This window comes from Microtus ochrogaster, linkage group LG5, assembly GCF_000317375.1.
Source record: "Microtus ochrogaster isolate Prairie Vole_2 linkage group LG5, MicOch1.0, whole genome shotgun sequence".
Taxonomy (NCBI): Eukaryota; Metazoa; Chordata; class Mammalia; order Rodentia; family Cricetidae; genus Microtus; species Microtus ochrogaster.
The window spans coordinates 38,157,163-38,173,604 of NC_022031.1; the positions used below are offsets into that span (position 1 = coordinate 38,157,163).

The 16,442-nt window shown below is 50.0% G+C and overlaps 1 protein-coding gene across 3 annotated transcripts in view; it reads left to right on the forward strand.

Annotated features, from left to right (window-relative positions):
* The window catches only part of Phf24 (PHD finger protein 24), a 29,875-nt gene extending 16,536 nt beyond the window's left edge, over positions 1–13,339 (forward strand). For all 3 annotated transcript variants that reach the window (XM_013351887.2, XM_026786624.1, XM_026786622.1), the window contains exons 2-8: positions 2,335–2,716; positions 3,421–3,606; positions 6,673–6,751; positions 7,032–7,237; positions 7,540–7,700; positions 7,975–8,070; positions 8,427–13,339. In XM_013351887.2, coding sequence (XP_013207341.1) covers positions 2,339–2,716; positions 3,421–3,606; positions 6,673–6,751; positions 7,032–7,237; positions 7,540–7,700; positions 7,975–8,070; positions 8,427–8,523 — 1,203 coding nt within the window. In that variant the 5' untranslated portion in view covers positions 2,335–2,338 and the 3' untranslated portion in view covers positions 8,524–13,339. The remainder of the gene's footprint in view (positions 1–2,334; positions 2,717–3,420; positions 3,607–6,672; positions 6,752–7,031; positions 7,238–7,539; positions 7,701–7,974; positions 8,071–8,426) is intronic.
* Positions 13,340–16,442: the final 3,103 nt, after the last annotated feature.

The following is a 16,442-nucleotide window of genomic DNA, read 5'->3' on the forward strand; positions in this document are numbered from 1 at the left end:
CAGTCTGGAGGCTGCTCTAGAGAAAGAGCATAGCTCTGGGAGCACTACAGTCTGGAGGCTGCTCTAGAGAAAGAGCATAGCTCTGGGAGCACTCCAGTCTGGAGACTGTGGTGACTTCCCCAAAGAAATAACACTGGAGCGAGCTGGAAAGAGGAGTCAGTAATTGGTGCTCATACTTTCCAGAAATAGAGAAAGCATGTCAAATAAAGACTGGAGCAGGACTAGTAGAGCTTGGAACACAGAGAAGAGAGGGAAAGTTTGAATGTAAGGTGCCTCACGAGCCGTAAGGCACAGACTTAAAGGATCCAATCCTAAAAGCTGTAGAGAGCCCTGGGAAACATTCATGCCGCTGTGGGAATCCTGAGTGTCCCAGGGTTCCTTAGTCCAGTGATTCCTCAACTTATTTCCAATTCTCTGGCTGGTTCTTCTCTTCTTCTAGTCTACTTAAAACTGCCATCTGCCCTTCTGTCCTTCAGCCAGCCAGTCACCAGTTTATCCCTAAAGGTCCCCAATTCTATTTTCATGGCAGCAAATGCACTCAGCGTCATACCTGCTCTTGTTCATTGCAAACCCTCACTCAGCCTCTTGCCCAGCCTGGTATAGTAGTCCTCTCATTGTCTCTACCTTTTCCCTGCTGCCACTTTCCCCCAAATCAACTGAAGATAGCTTCTCACACATTCCCTGAGGTCCTCTGTGACCTGATAGTGTGGTCTCACACTTTTTAAAAAATCCTTAAAAATAGCCAGATTGCTATATAGCTAGTAGCATAAAATTTACTCATTTGAAGTGTAGCACTAAATTATTTTTAGCATTTGCACAGCTAGGCCAGTCATCACCATGCTCCTACATCAGAACGCCTTTGTTGCCCCACCACCACCAAATAAGGCCACACCTATTAGCAGCACACCCACCCACAAGCTCTCTGCAGACTTAGGGAGGCACCAGTTTATTTCCCTAGATTTCCTGGACATTTCACAGAAACGGAATCACAGAGCCTCTGCCCTCTCATGACTGTCTCCTTCCCAGGCTCACCCGTGTTTCATGTGTGTCCACACTGGTTTGTAATAGGTGGTCTGCCTGCCCTGTCTCAGTTCTCTTTAAGTGGTCCTGGAGTTCCTCCTTGGAGTCTGATGTTTAAAAGCGTGTGTGGTGTGGTGCGGTCCGTCTCCGTTTCCTGTGATGAGGGCTTAGTGACATGAACGTGCCACTGTTTAGTACGCCTTGATTAGCGTATGGTGAGCACAAGGTTGATGTGGACTGTTGCTCTGCTAAGAGCAGACATTCCCCAGCCATCTTCCAGGAGGCTTCCAAGAGTAGGAAGGCAGAGACCAGCTTTGCAATGCCCGTGCCATGTCCTTACTTTCCCACGCTGTGCTGTGGTTCTGCAGGGAACAGGGGTGAGATTCCTTTTAACTTGTGAAAAGTTATGGACCTTATTGGAGAGTCTAAAAGCAAAGGTGAAAATGTGAGCGTTAGCAGAAATAAAGTCTTAGAAGAGCAAAGGCACCTACCGTAGAGCTTGACTAGGCCTATTGTCTGTGAGTGGGAGACCCACGAGAGGGGATCGAGGGGTGTTTGTGACCTTGACCACATACGTGGAGGTGATGGAGCTTCCTGGCTGCCTGATTAAGGAGTCTTCTAAGAATAGAAAATCATTCACTCTGGATTGAAAGTTAGCCAGCACTCGATAAGACCCTGGGTGAACTGTGCACAGTGCTCACTGGAGGAGATTTCTTGCAATCAGAAAACCTGAAATAGGTTAAGTCTGCTTTAGAAGATGAAAAACTTGAGGTCTAGAGTCTCAACCACCCCAACCGCCTCAGAGTCGCAGAGACCTGGTGCCCCTGGGCTAGACCAGCTCTCCAAGACAAGGAAGACAGTTACCACATATGTGTGGTACACTCTACTTAATTAAGCACTGTTTTTCTCCTTTCTTGTATGAGGTGTGTGTGCGTGTGTGTATGCGTGCGTGCGTGCAAGTGTGTGTGCGTGCAAGTGTGTGTGTGTGTGTGTGTGTGTGTGTGTGTGTGTGTGTGTGTGTGATGCTGAGGTCAAGCCCAGGCCTTAAGCATTTGGCACAAAGCTCTCTAAGGTGGAGCTATCTCCCCTACCCAGGTTCGTTTTCTTATGGTATCCTCATGACAGCCCTGTGAAGTGCGCTGCACAGATAACCCTCATTCCACAGATGACAAAACCAGAATCACACAACCAGTCAGAAGCAGACCAAGCAAGGCCTTCTGCCTTCTTAGCATGAACCCTTTCCAGTATGCCTTGCTGCACTATTTAATAGTGCCTGCCTTTTCCGTGAATGGATAAGACTGATTTTGTCCGCAGAGCCATGGGGGTGCTGATGTCCAAGCGGCAGACCGTCGAGCAGGTGCAGAAGGTGAGCCTGGCTGTGTCAGCCTTCAAGGATGGACTACGGGACAGGCCTTCCATTAGACGTGGGGGTGAGCTACCAGGGTCCCGCCGCGGCACTGTGGAGGGCTCTGTTCAGGAAGTACAGGAAGAAAAAGAAGCAGAGACTAGTGCCCCCGTGGTTCAGGAAGAGAGCAGCATCAACCGTGCAGCCTGGGAGCGGCTTCGAGATGGGCGTGGAGTTGAGCCTGAGGAGTTTGACAGGACCAGTCGATTCACACCCCCTGCCTTCATCCGACCCACACGGAAGCTGGATGATGACAAACCTCCAGATATCTGCTTGGATCCCCGGGAGCCTGTGAGTGTTCCGTTAAGGCAGGATTCCCCTGTCTTAGCCTTTAAAAGGATCAAAGAACAGGACAGGGAAAAGTAGGTGTGGTTGAGGTGAGACCAGAAGAGGAAGCTGGGTTCAGAACAGTCTTTGCCCCACAAGATGGGTTTAGATGTGTCTCTGTGTAGAGTGCTTGCCTTGTGTGTTCAAGTCCCTCTATCCCCAGTACCACAAAGGGAAGCAATATTTCTTAAGAATAAAACACTAAGTATAGCTTGGATTAGTCATAGTGTAAGACTTGGACTTTTGAGTGGGAAGCAATGGCGGCATGACAAAGCTTGAACTAATCCTATCATCTATGGATTCTCAACCACAGAAGGTACTAACCCTTGTAGGGGACATTTGGGAAATTTGAAAAGGGGGAACTGGGGTAAGATACAATGACTGTGGGGCTCTACTGGCATATAGATAGTATTAAGACAGCTGGGATTTTAAATGTCATATAGTGCTTGGGACAATCGATCGCACAAATTATTCTCCATGACGTGCCAATCATATCCCTGTTCAGAAACATAGTAACAGAGCCCTAAGCAGCTAGAAGAGCTTCCTGGTTCTCATCCACCAGGAAGAACACTCTTACCCTTCACCGTGGCTCCAGAGAGACCCAGGCCCACACAGCAGCCTGTAGGATCTCGCTCTCTGTACTTTCAAATCCTGTTCCTTCTGGCCAGGTTGTCAACGATGAGATGTGTGATATCTGTGAAGTCTGGACCGCCGAGAGCCTCTTCCCATGCCGCGTCTGCACCAGGGTCTTCCACGACGGCTGTCTGCGCCGCATGGGCTACCTCCAAGGAAACAGTGCAGCGGAGGTGACAGAGATGGCCCACACCGAGACCGGCTGGAGCTGCTACTACTGTGTGAGTCTGGACTGCAGGACAGCAGGAAAACTTGGTGTCTTTCCAGAGACCCAGTCTTAAAAACGGCTGCTTCTAAGTCGTGACCTAAGGGGTTTCCTAACAGTGCATGCAAGGGTGCTAGATAGGTACATAATTAATTCCTTGCTGTGTGGAGTATTGCATGATACAGCATGACACAAAACATATGCCAGCAGCACACAGGCCCAGTTGTTACATGCTGGACCTAAGTGTGTTCCAGAGGGAGTAAACCACCCTCAGCTGGGAATCATAAGAAGAACAGGTCTAACCGATGAAGAGCAGTTCTGCCCAGGGAAGTGTTAGGTTCTCTACAAGTCTGTAGTTGTTGTTCCTCGTACTTACCTGAAAAAGCCACCTGGCGTCCTGACCAGCGTGCTTCCAGGAGAGGTAGCTTCTGTCTCCGGAAAACACTCAGTCTTGATGTCCTCACTTGACCTGCTGCCTATTGGGAGCGTTGGTTCTGCATCTCTGAAGTGATGGTTATGTGAATTGAGTAGCAAAGCTGTATTGATTGAGAACGCTGCAACTCTGTAGAAATGCCTTCCAGCTCTTAATGGCAGAAAGAATCCTAGGTTCCCATTGAAAGCCAGCTTCACAGCCGTTCATCACCATTCCTGAGTAGACTCCCAGCCTTTCCTTCCTGCTGTGCCGTCCTGCGAATTCTTCACCAGCCTCTGACTCAGTGCACGGAGCAGCTGCCGACTGTCTTCTTCCTCTGCCTGCAGAAAGCAAACGTGCTACTTTCTGACTCTCCACCTATAGCTGATCCACAAAACCAAGTCTGGAAGTTATTTCCAGCTACTGCATACCCCACTCTGAAATACACCACAGAACACACACCCAGCTCTGCTGTCCTCTCTGTCCTTGCCTCCCTCCCCTCCTCCCCTGACACTGCCACCAGCACCAGCATTTACGGCAACCCCGCCACCGGTGTGCTGCCAGCATGGGCCTGCCTCAGTCAGTGCGTGTCTCCTTGCTGTCTTCTGTGAATGCTCTGCTTCCTTCCCAGCTCTGATAGGGTCCTGCTGTCGCCACCTCTGCCGGCCTCTTACAGAGACTTCCTCCGAGTTCATCCCTTTCTCTTCCCTCCATCCACAACCATACTTCCTAAGAGCACTTCACTGTCTCCCGACTTCTCTGCCCCTCCAGCCTGACCTCTGCATTCAGCTCCTTGCTGAATGGACTTTTACTGAGGCCATCAATAATCTCTCAATGGTCAAGTCCAGAGAGGCCTTTTCAGGTGTCTTCTTAGTCAGCCTTTCTGATAACACTTCCGTGTTTCCTTCTCTTTCTCTTGGCATTTGTTTTCTAAAATGTATACACTATATGGAAACTAGACAAAATGTTCACAAATAATAAATATCACCACTCTTAATACCACCTCCCACAGCCTGCCACAGCCTGCCACAGCCTGCCACAGCCTGCCACAGTCTTTGCTTGGTATCCAGTACTCCCAGTCTCTTCTGGACGCCTTTGATCATTCTTTCTCAACAGCAATGGTTTGTTTTCATTCTGGGTACTGTATTCCTCGGGGTCCCGTCGTCTTTCTCACTATCTAAACATTAGTGATTCCCATATCTGTGTCCAGACTTAAATTTCCTACCTCAGGGGCTTCCCCATCTTGATGTCTCACCAGTGCTTCATGCTTAGAATGCCCCCAAATGAACTCGCCTTTCTGCCTACAGCTGCTCTTTCTCCACCCCTTACCTCTGTGAACAGTAACGTCATTCACCAGTTTCCCAGTCCCAGCTCTTCCCTGGCCCTCTTCCCTCACAGCCGCTGGGTCACCAGGTTCTGTTGACTTGGCTACCAACACCCCTCTTTGCCCCTCCCTCTTCTCATCTCTGGTTTTAGACACTCATTTTTTTCCTACCCGTACCATTACAACAGCCACTTAAGAGATTTTGTCCCTCTGAACCATTTCCCCATAGCAGTCAGAGATCTGACAATGACAACCATCCTTCCATGCCTTCCCATTGTCCTTAGAACAAACGCCCAAGTTAAGGGTCTCAGCCCAGGCCATCTGAGGAACGTCACAGTTCCTTATCTTTTTCTGTTTCTCCTTGCACCCCCTTCACGGTCACATGCAGCAGCCACACCAAACATCACAGTGTCAAGCACACAGCCATTGTGCCCAGAACATGCCAGATGCTCAATAGGAGTCTACTGAAAGAGTCATCGGGTTCTCGGAGGAAACCCATAGATGGGTACCCATGTGATACCTGCATATGCTCTTGGCTGACAGTTTAGGAGGACAGTTAACCAACTACTACTGCAACGGACTTTTATTCTCTGATCTTTTTTAATTACTTATTATTTATTTATGTATTTATTTGGCTTTCCGAGACAGAGTTTCTCTGTGTAGCCCTGGCTGTCCTGAAACTTGCTCTGTAGACCAGGCTGGCCTCAAACTCACAGAGATCCACCTGCCTCTGCCTCCCGAGTGCTGGGATTAAAGGCATGCATCACTGCTACTCCACAAAGAACTTTCATAATTTAAAGACTTCATAGGACTGCCAACAAAATAAGTTCTCAGTGCTTCCTAGTAATTAAAACTTCTATGACAACATAAAAATTCATCTTGTTTAGGAACATTTCAAAACCATTCTAGAACCGCTTAAAGCTGCATACCCACTAGAAGCAGGGCTATTTGTTTTTATAACGATAATGTGCATTAGGCACAGCCAGTGCTTCTAATAAATACATGCTGAGCATCTGGGCTAGGACCAACAGCGCCAAGTACACCTTGCAGCAGCTTTCTGAGATGCTTCTGCAACATCCCTGTTTGTTCACGGTAACTTGAAAGCAGTATTTACTAACGGGACTTAGCCAGATATCTGGATTCCAGGGAGGACTCTTCCCCAAATTCAGACAGCTCAGAGCAAATCTTCCCTCTTTCTAGAGCCTTAGTCTCCTTGACTATGAGTGGAAGCTGGGATCGGGGTTCCTGACGTCTCTTTGGGGGGAACATTCCCACCCCCTTGACCCAGGGCTTCTCATTTGTCGCTGGCCTGTATGGCCACTGACTTCGCTTTCACGTTCCCTCAGGACAACCTTAACCTGCTGCTCACCGAGGAGGAGATGTACAGCCTTACAGAGACCTTTCAGCGGTGTAAAGTCATCCCTGGTAAGGCCAGCAGGCGCTGCCGAGAAGGAGGGGCCAGCCATATCCCCTTTCTTCCTGAGAATTTGGGGATTTGGGGAGTAGGGATGAGTGAGTCCTTCTTCCTGGGTTGTGACATCAGAAGCAGTGCCTTCCACCACAGCTCCCCTGAGCTCTCCTGGCTATGGGAGGTGTAACCCCACGAGAACTGGGACTGTGGGGGCCCTGAGGGTGCCTTAGAGGTGAGTGAAGGTGTCCAGGGCTGAGGAGGGGTGGGCATAGCCAGCACGGATGTCTCCCACAGATTGCTCCCTGACCCTGGACGATTTCGTGCGCTACCGCCACCAAGCAGCAAAGCGAGGGGATAGCAACAGGGCCCTGAGCGATGAGCAAGAGGAACAGGCAGCCCGCCAGTTTGCAGCCTTGGACCCTGAACACCGAGGCCACATAGAGTGGTCAGACTTCTTGTCCCATGAATCTCTCCTACTGCTGCAGCAGCTGCGTCCCCAGGTGAGGAGCATCAGTAACGAATGTCCATGGGGGTCAGAGGCCTCAGGTGCATGCTGGGCACATTAGGGCAGCATTGGGAACTGTCTAAGCAAGAGCAGGGATCGGGAAAGGGTGTCAGGTCCATCCAGTGGTAGATGACCAGTGACCAGGGCTGAGGAGACTGCTGGAGAAGATCGGCTGTGACTGGACGCCCCTAAAAATATCAGGCTATCAAAAAGGCTCTGGGAATATGGAAGTGCAGTTCTCTGTGGTTTTCAAGATATTTTCACCTTCGAGACCTTAACTTAGATCTTTTTCTCCAGAACTCTCTATTGAGGCTTCTCACCGTCAAGGAGAGGGAACGAGCCCGGGCCACCTTCCTGGCACGGGGCAGCGGGAACACCATCAGTGAAGCAGAGTGCCACCATGCCCGGCACTCCTGGTTCTGCAAACGCCTGGCAGAGGCGTCCTCCTGCAGTGTCAGGTCTGCTCCTCGCCAGTCCTGCCCCCCTGGCCCTCTGCCTGTTCCATCTGGACGCCCTTGGTATAGCATGTGCTTCTTCTGTGGGCAGAAGGTCCCCCTGTGGACTAGGTAGAGGCAGCACGTAGGGCAATCTCTGTCCTAGACTGTGCTGCCCCATGTCTGAAAGCCTGGACAGGCATGTCTGGGTCCATGGGCCCACCGGATTTTGGGAGGGAGGGCTCACAGCCTTTTGTTTTCGCGCTCCTAACTGTATGTTCGTTCTTGTGCCTGGCAGCATCAGCCACGTGGGTCCCATAGCAGACAGCAGCCCAGCCAGCAGCAGTAGCAAGAGTGAAGATAAGAGCCCGTTGCCCACAGAGCAGGGATCCAGGTGACTGACCCCCTCTCTTCTGTATACAGCCACAACACCCCTTATAGATAAAAGAAGGCATTACCACTTCCACCCCAGAAGAGCAAGCGTCCACCCTAGAAACCAGGCCCCAAAAGGACACATTTGACCCCAGGTCTCTAGGGCCAGACAGCTGATCTGCTAGCTTTGTGGCATAGCCCACCCTGACCATATTAGACATGAGGCAAGCTTCGGCCAGGCCAGCCTGCCAACCAGCCTGCCACCAGGATTGGGTCTTATAGGACTTCAGGCTTTCTACCCAGCCTGACAAATCTGTTCTCTCTCTCTCTCTCTCTCTCTCTCTCTCTCTCTCTCTCTCTCTCTCTCTCTCTCTTCAGATCTGTGGACTGGCCCACCTTCCTAAGAGAGAATGTCATCTACATCTTGGCTGCTCGCCCTAACAGTGGAGCGATTCACCTGAAACCCCCAGGATAGTGTGGGGCAGAGAAGATTAGTTCCGGGACGGTGGCATCTTCCCCCCTCCTCTCCTTTCTCTTTCCTCAACCAACCTCTGGCACTGAGGCTCACAGGAATGGGGCACTGCCAGCATCTTAATTTGTCACTAAGTTCTATGGCACTGAAGCCACCGTTCCCCTGCCAACAGAGGCAGCCTGTGGAATGCCACACTGAGAAGCCCTGAGAGCTGTGGCATCTTCACCTGCTACTGGACCACCTCCCACCCTCTGCCACCTCATGCATACATATATGTGCACCTGCACATGCAGCCGCATACATGTCTAGGTAGCCATGCCTTCAAACTCCTGGTTCTTTTTTCAATGAAAAAGGACCAAAATCCCTTTGTGAACCCCCTGGTGTAGATGAGATGGTCTCATCTCACTCTTTCTATTGGCCAGTTCTGATTTCCAGTAGAAAGGAAGGGGCAGACTAGCCTCGCTTCCCCTCCAGGAGATGCCCAGAGGCCCCCTGCCCACATTGAAACCCCTTTCCGTGATGAGCCGCTGTTGCTTGTGAGTGTCTGTGTGTCCCTCAGGTGTGCTTTGGGAGAACAGTGAAAAATCATCCCTCAAGTTCGTGTTTAAACTCTAATTCCTCGTGACAGAAGAGGAAACTAGCTTGTGGGTTTCTCACTGCAGAAAGTGGAGACAGCCTCTCCCAGAGACCCAGAATTCTAGGAACTTTTCAACTAGGTCATCCAGCTTCACAAGCCGTTAGCAAACCAGGAAAACCAAGGTGAGCCTCCTGGCCCCTACTTATTGAATGGTATCGCATGGTCCAAAGCTCTAGGGACCCGAGTGGGACAGATGCACTGGCAGGAATTGCAGCCCTCTGTGGGAGATGCTTCACTGGCTGCCATGAAGGTCGATGAGGATACAATCCCATGGGAGAGGAGAGAAAAGCAGGCTCGTCCTGCTTCCCAGCCCAGCTCCACCGCAGACATAGAAATATGGCATCGTGGAGGGCAGGCCGGCCTCTTCCATAGCCTGGAGGAGCTCTGTGGAATCCCTTAGCAGTGCTGAATCAGAAGAGGATACAGCCAAGGCTTGCGAAGATTTGTATCTCAACTCTCAAGAAGTCCTAGTCAGCATCCTAAGGGGGAAGAGTTTGTCCTTCTGCCCATCATGGAGTTGTAGCCTCAGCTGCTGCTTCTCTCGGCTGCTAACACATGTCTTCCCCTCCATGCTAGGAGCTGCAGCTAGCCTGAGAAGCTCTGTGGACCAGCAGAGAGTGCCACAGGTGCACCAGGGTTGGCCAGCAAGCTTTACCCAAGCCCATTGCCCAGTTCTGAAGCTCTCAAGTCAGTACATGGCGTGGGTCAGCCCTTAGTATATGGTGTGGGTCAGCCCTTAGACCTGGGCTCCAGGTTCTGGATTTCTGTTTTCAACCAGATGACTCAGGTATAGCCAGTTCTGACAACGAAGGGTTCTTCAAGAGAGGATTGAGCCAAGTCATGCAGAAGCTTGCATTATCTCCACTGCTCAAAGCCCTTGTACTAAAGTGGATGGTTACAGAAGGAGCCCATCACCCAGTGATGCTCAGGTGAAGTGGGAACTGAAGCCAGGGCCTTGCCTAGAGTCCTGGGTGGTCTGATTGTAGGAACCGCCTACCCCAGAAGCAGGGTGGTAAACTGCTGGAGACAGATTATGTAGGACTGAGATGATACAGATAGGAGATACATTTTGGGGTTCACTGTGAAACCCACAGCTTTTAAAAACTACTTTTAAAGCTGGGTATGGTGGTACAAACCCTTAATCCCAACACTTGGGGGACAGAGGCAGGTGAATCTCTATGAGTTGAAGGCCAGCCTGGTCTAAATAGTAAGTTACACAAGTGAGACTTGGTCTCAAAAATAACAATGAAAACTACTCAGCCATGTCCCCAGGACTTATTGATAAGGGGGCCCATTATTCAAGAAAGAAAGGAAAGAAAGAAAGAAGAGAAAGGAAAGAAAGAAAGAAAGAAAGAAAGAAAGAAAGAAAGAAAGAAAGAAAGAAAGAAAGAAAGAAGCACAAAGCTCCTGGGCTCAAGGACTGTCTGTAGCAGCCAGGCCTGGGGTTTTCCACGGTTTTTAAAGCATGTTAAATACAAGGTCTCCTGCTCACTCTCCCAGTGAGTCATCATCTATCCCTGTGGCTGGGAGCTGCTGAACCTCACAAGACATCATCTCTGGGCTTTGGGAGTTGAACAGAGCTTTCCTGCCACTCCCCAGCTGTAGGTACTGAGAGCCCATCTTGTTCAATGGTCCTTTAAGATGATGCTTGCCACTTTGGAGCTGTGGGGGTTTTGTTTGTTTGTTTGTTTGTTGTTTGTTTGTTCTGAGTTTCTTGCTCCTGCAGTTGAAGGGCAGAAGACCACAGGCTGGCTGGGTCCCAGAGTTTGCAGAACCAGCCCTATAGCTCATCCACACTAGGACCAGGCCTATTTGGGAGCACCACTGTATCAAGGACAGTGGTTTTCCTTGGTGAGGGCCTGATGCAGAGGGCCCACGGGACTCTACCCCCAACAAAGAATGGGGGTTCCAACTTACAACAATCCTGAGAAGCAAAAGAGCATACAGGACAGCTGGCCTCTTCCCCATGAGCATCTCGTTTACCAAAGGGAGGGTCCCTTGCTCCCTAATCCACTGCTGCAGAGGCTCACCCCAACCCCAGTGTCCATGCTCTCTCTGAAGTGGCCTCCCAGAGCCCCTGGCGCGTGCACAGAGGTGCACTGTCATCACCCAGTGAGACTCATCCCTTTTCAAGCCTTCCTATCACTGTGACTGTCTGAAGTCCTGCCAAGTGCAAACATTAATGTCTGGCTCTGATGAGGGTATGAGAAAATGTTTCTGTCTTTTCCGTCTTGGCTGCCAACAATTAAGATCACTGCTTTTCCCAAACACCATCCATCCTGAACTCCAACCAAGGGAGGCTTGGAGGCTTGAGTTACACATGTGCTTCCCTGAAGACTGATTGCCCCAAGCTTGGTTTTCCTCCAGCAATTTTTTTGTCCATATGTTCAAAACTAAATGAAGGGTCAGAGTTCCTGAGATTGGCTTAGTCCCGCACAACCTCTCCAGGTCTGTTCCTTGGCCTCCTCCCCTGAGGCAGTGACCCCTTGTGGTATCCCAGGGATGGAGCAGTTTCCTCATTCCTAGGTACTGATCCACTCAAGTGCCCTTCCTCTGAGGATAGCTGCAGCAGAAGCCATGAATACATTGCCTCTTTCTACCCCCAGCCCAAGCAGTGGGCTGGCAGGGTAGACACTTGCCTTTCCAGCCCTAGTGCTCCCTATGGGAGGTCACCTAGACCTTGTTTAAGTGGCCAGGCCTTGGAGTTCCCCCATTCCTATCACCAAAACGGAAAGCACAGAATTCAACTGCCTGGAAAGAGGCCGCTCCCCAGGGAAATGAATACCAAGGCTGCCCCATGCCTTAGCCCAAAGCACAACAGTCATTGCAGGCATCACAGCTTCCAGCAGTGCAGAAAGCGCTTGAGCTATGAGACAGGCTCCACAGAAACTGCCTAGTAGGGGCCCGTCCAGCCGTCACTACCCAAGAGCCAAAAGTAAGCAACCTTGGGGCACAAAACTTGACTGGCAACAGGCTCTGATGGCGATATTCCATGTCTCCTTCCAACCAGCAGAGTAAAGACATCCATGCAGTCATGCACTGCACATGTAATAGAAAGACACGTATATAGGGTCATTCGTGGCCCAGAGCATGGAAAACAAGGCCAGGCTTTGTCTGGACCCATGAGTAAGAAGCCCAGTTCCACTCTGGAAATCCATTCTGAGAGCTGTGTCATTAGGCAACTTCTTAGTGCAAGCATCAAAGAGTGCTCTTACATAAATCAAGACAGCTACCATGTTACTAGGCAATATAACTTATGGGACCACCATTGTACATGCTGTCTGTTGTTGGTTGAAATGTCACTATGTGGCACATGACTATTCCGTACTTGGCACTAAAAGGCAAAACAACCTTGATGCCAGAATTTCAGAAAACCCTGGCAGTACCTGTCACCGTGGACCCCTTTTAACCTGTCATTTACAGTGGAGTCAAGTCACCACATTCTCCTTGCCATTTGGGTTTAATTTGCTTACTGTGTCTCCCTTGGTCCTGGCTGCTGCCCAGACAATGGAGATCCTAAGTGGGCATGATGAGTGTATGGCCTGTTCCCACAGCTCAGCCCTGGAATATGGTGGGGCCGAGCTTTCCTCCTGGAGTTGCTTGCTTTTTGCTACTATTTTTGGCAACCTTGAAAAGAATTCCCACTAGACCAGCACTAAAGAAAAGCTGCCCCCGCTGGGCTGCATGCCCCAATAGCCCAGAGCATGGAGCAGAGAATCTGGTCTGATCTAACAGAACGATTAAGAAGCCTAACTCCAGTCCAGTTTGGGATGGAAAAGGTTGGCCTCTCCAGACGGCAAAGGCCTTCAGATTTAGCCTCCAACCATTAAGGGATATTGTGGTCTGTTTCCAGTCAAACAGGCTGGGGGGGGGGGGGTCTGAGAACCCTGAAGTAACTGAGGACCCAAGGCTCTCTAGTTCCTCATGTCCTTCCCATGGCCTTTTCTGCTGAAGATAACTTGGCAGCAATCAGAAGGGACCAACCCCGAGCCCTCTTCCTATCTACAGCTGCATGCTCCTCCCTGTGACTCAGCCTTCACAGTACTCCGAGCAGGAGCTCCCAGCGGCTGGGCACTGCAAAAATCAGAATAAAAAGATTGTGATGTTGTTTCTGCTGCTTGCTTTCTGTTGTTGGGGATCCTCCCTTTTCTCTGTCATTTCCCATCCCTGATCAGTTCCTGACCTGAGTATAAAACAGGACAGTGCATCCTTCAGTCTGTCTTCAGTGTTCATATTCTTAGTGGTGTGTGTGTGCGCGTGTGTGTGCGTGTGTGCGTGTGTGTGTGTGTGTGCGCGCGTGCACTCGTGCATGTGCCTGTCAGAGCACCTCAAGGGACCTGTTGCCATGTAGTCTAGCACCTCCCCTCTCCACTCCTCAGAATAGACCCAGACAGAGAACCAGGCTTGTAGCCACGTTACAGACGCTTCACCACCTGCACAAGTCTTCCACGCTTCCTGCTTCCACCCCCCCCCATTTAGGGTTTTCCCACAGGACAGGGAGTATCCACCCCCGACTAGGGAAGTTTGACAGTCACAGGAGTTCCTTCTTATCTCCAGACTGGAGAAGCTGAGCAGCAGGATTGCAAAAGGCATGAAAACTGATCCTTAGCTGGTAAAATGGCTTCAGAGAGGAAAGGCACTTGCTGCCAAGCCTGAGTTCGATCCCCGTGGCAAATGGAGATAACTCCCATAAGTTGCCCTCTGACCTCCACATGGCATGGCATGTATGCACACACAAAATAAATAAATATGCAAATCTTTAAAAATTAAAATCCCGCCAGGCAGTAGTAGTGCACATCTTTAAACCCAGAACTTGGGAGGCAGAGGCAGGCAAATACTAGTGACTTTGAGGGCAGTCTGATCTACAAAGTGATTTCTAGGACAGCCAGAACACAGAGAAACCTTATCTCAAAAAACCAAAAATAAAATAAAATCCTGTACTCTATGAACAACAGAGCCCCCCCCCCCCCATTCAGCAATTCTAGTCGGAGGTTTAATCCCTGCTAGGACCATGACTCTCACCAGGGGCCACTTGCTCCCAGGGCTTGTTGGAACCCCACCTCTGCACAAACTTCTGCCTGTCTGGCTCTGTACACTCCCTCGGTCTACCAAGAAAGTCATTCCCCCAAGGAGAAACAGTGCTACTCAGTTCTCTAAACATCAAGTTAAACCCAGTGTTCTCCCTAACTCCACTCTTTCCAGGGGTTCCTTGGATTTGACTTGACAAATCTGTTTCCTCATCTTTAAAAAGCTGAAGAACAGTTCCTGTCATGTCTGCCTTCTGAGCTGATAGAAAAAACAAATTGGGGTTGGTGAGAGGAAAGGCTCCGAGCAAGCGAGCGGCTAGATTCTGGTTCCTCCGAAGCTGTGTGTTATCTTCCACCCTCCTGCAGTCTCAGGCATAGATAGCTCTAGGTACCGCCCGTGGTCTCTGTCCACAGTGCTGAAGTCACAGCCAGCTAGAGACTGTCAGTCCTTTGTTCCCACTCCAAGTAAACATCAAATGTAGAGATTTCCAGGCTCAAAGATTGCCCTCAAATTCAGAAAGTATCATCAAAATGTTTTTATTTAACCTATTTCAAGTTTTATTTTCAAAATCATAATAAACCAGAGATGAATCAGCAGCTCAGGGGCAAAAAAGTGCTTGTGGTTTTAACTTGGTATGAGTGAGTGATCTATATGAGTTAGCTACCAAAAAAGGAAAAGCAAAATGAATGCCACCTAAGGTTACATGGAAAAAAGTCTAGCTAGTCAGGGAGGGGGGGCAAGCCATCCTTTTTTCTTTTTTCTTTTTTTATTTTCAAGACAGGGTTTCTCCATAGCTTTTGGAGCCTGTCCTGGAACTAGCTCTTGTACAGACCAGGTTGACCTCGAACTCACAGAGATCCACCTCCCTCTGCCTCCCGAATACTGGGATTAAAGGTGCGCACCACCACTGCCCGGCTGAGGCAAGCCATCTTGTTCAAGCCTTGTTCATATCCAGCACTTCTGGAATGAGCACAGACTGAAAGCCTCGAATGGCTGGAATCGAACATGGCAGATGAAAAGGCCATGAAGGCCTGAGTCCTGGAGAGGGTGGGCATGAGTGGTGCAGATGGCTGGGATTTGGCAATGGGATCTATAAAGCTGGAGGAGTCTCAAGGACAGAGGCTAGCTGGGAGGTGAATGAAGGACAACTAACTGCCAGGAGAGGCGGTGAAGCCATCAAAACATTCGACAAAGGTGCTGAGTTTGAGAGTGATACCTGGCAAGGTACTGAGTCCTCTTGACAGCTGAGGAGCCAGTCCACACTAAGCACCTTCCCAGCCCTTATCCAAGCTGATCTGAAGATAGGTATGTAAGTTCAAGCAGTCACGTGACTTTAAAGTTTAGGTATCAAAAACCTAAAACTTCCTTAGTTCACTGGTAGGCTCCTGGAAGCTTGCCTTGAGACTCTTTTGCTATTCGCCCTCTGCTGGCCATCCCTAGAACTGCCATCTCCTCCTAAAGTGAGAAATTAAATCTTTCAAACCCCAAAGGTACTGATCACTTTTGGCCTCGAAGCTCAAGGAGGTGCCAGCGAGTATCAGGGAGTTAAATCGCTGGCCAGTGCTCAGTCAGTGAAAAAGACAAGAGTGACAATGACAATAAGTTCATGTGTCCAGCATTAAAATTAGGGCTTAACTATGTCTAGGAAAGAAGCCAAGGCTGAGGCTGGAGTCAAAGGATTGCTTTGGCCAAGATTATAGCTAGAGGCAGTGTCTCAAGCAGGTGCCAAAGCTGGGACTCAGTGTGGGACCAAATCTATGTTCATACGTCAGCATGAAGCACGTATCAGATGAGATGCTAAGAGCTTGACCACAGGAAGGAGTCAGTCTGCATTCAAAGCAGCATTCGTATGGCCAGGTGAAACATCACTTGACGAGCAGCCAGTCACTGGAGAGCCCCAGACATAGATGCGACCCAGGGGACCAGTAGGGAAGACGAGAAGCAGAAGAAAGCAACCTCTAGTTTCTCTAAGGAGTTGCTGGCTTTAAACATGGCGGTGGGGTAGACTGAGGATCCCCCTTTCTCCTCAGAAGACATTGCAGTCCCAGCTTCATACTGTAGGCTCCTCACACACCACACTACCACACATGAATCATAGGTTCAATTTGGGGAAAGGGGCAGCCCAAGAGCCAGTGCTGTCGCTGCATAGAGCTGGCAGTTGTGGGGGTAGTCTTCCTTGCCTCCAGGATTCTGTTTCTACTAGCAACAGGGCCTGGCATCCTCCCACACCCATATCTTAGCAACCATGGGAGCCCCT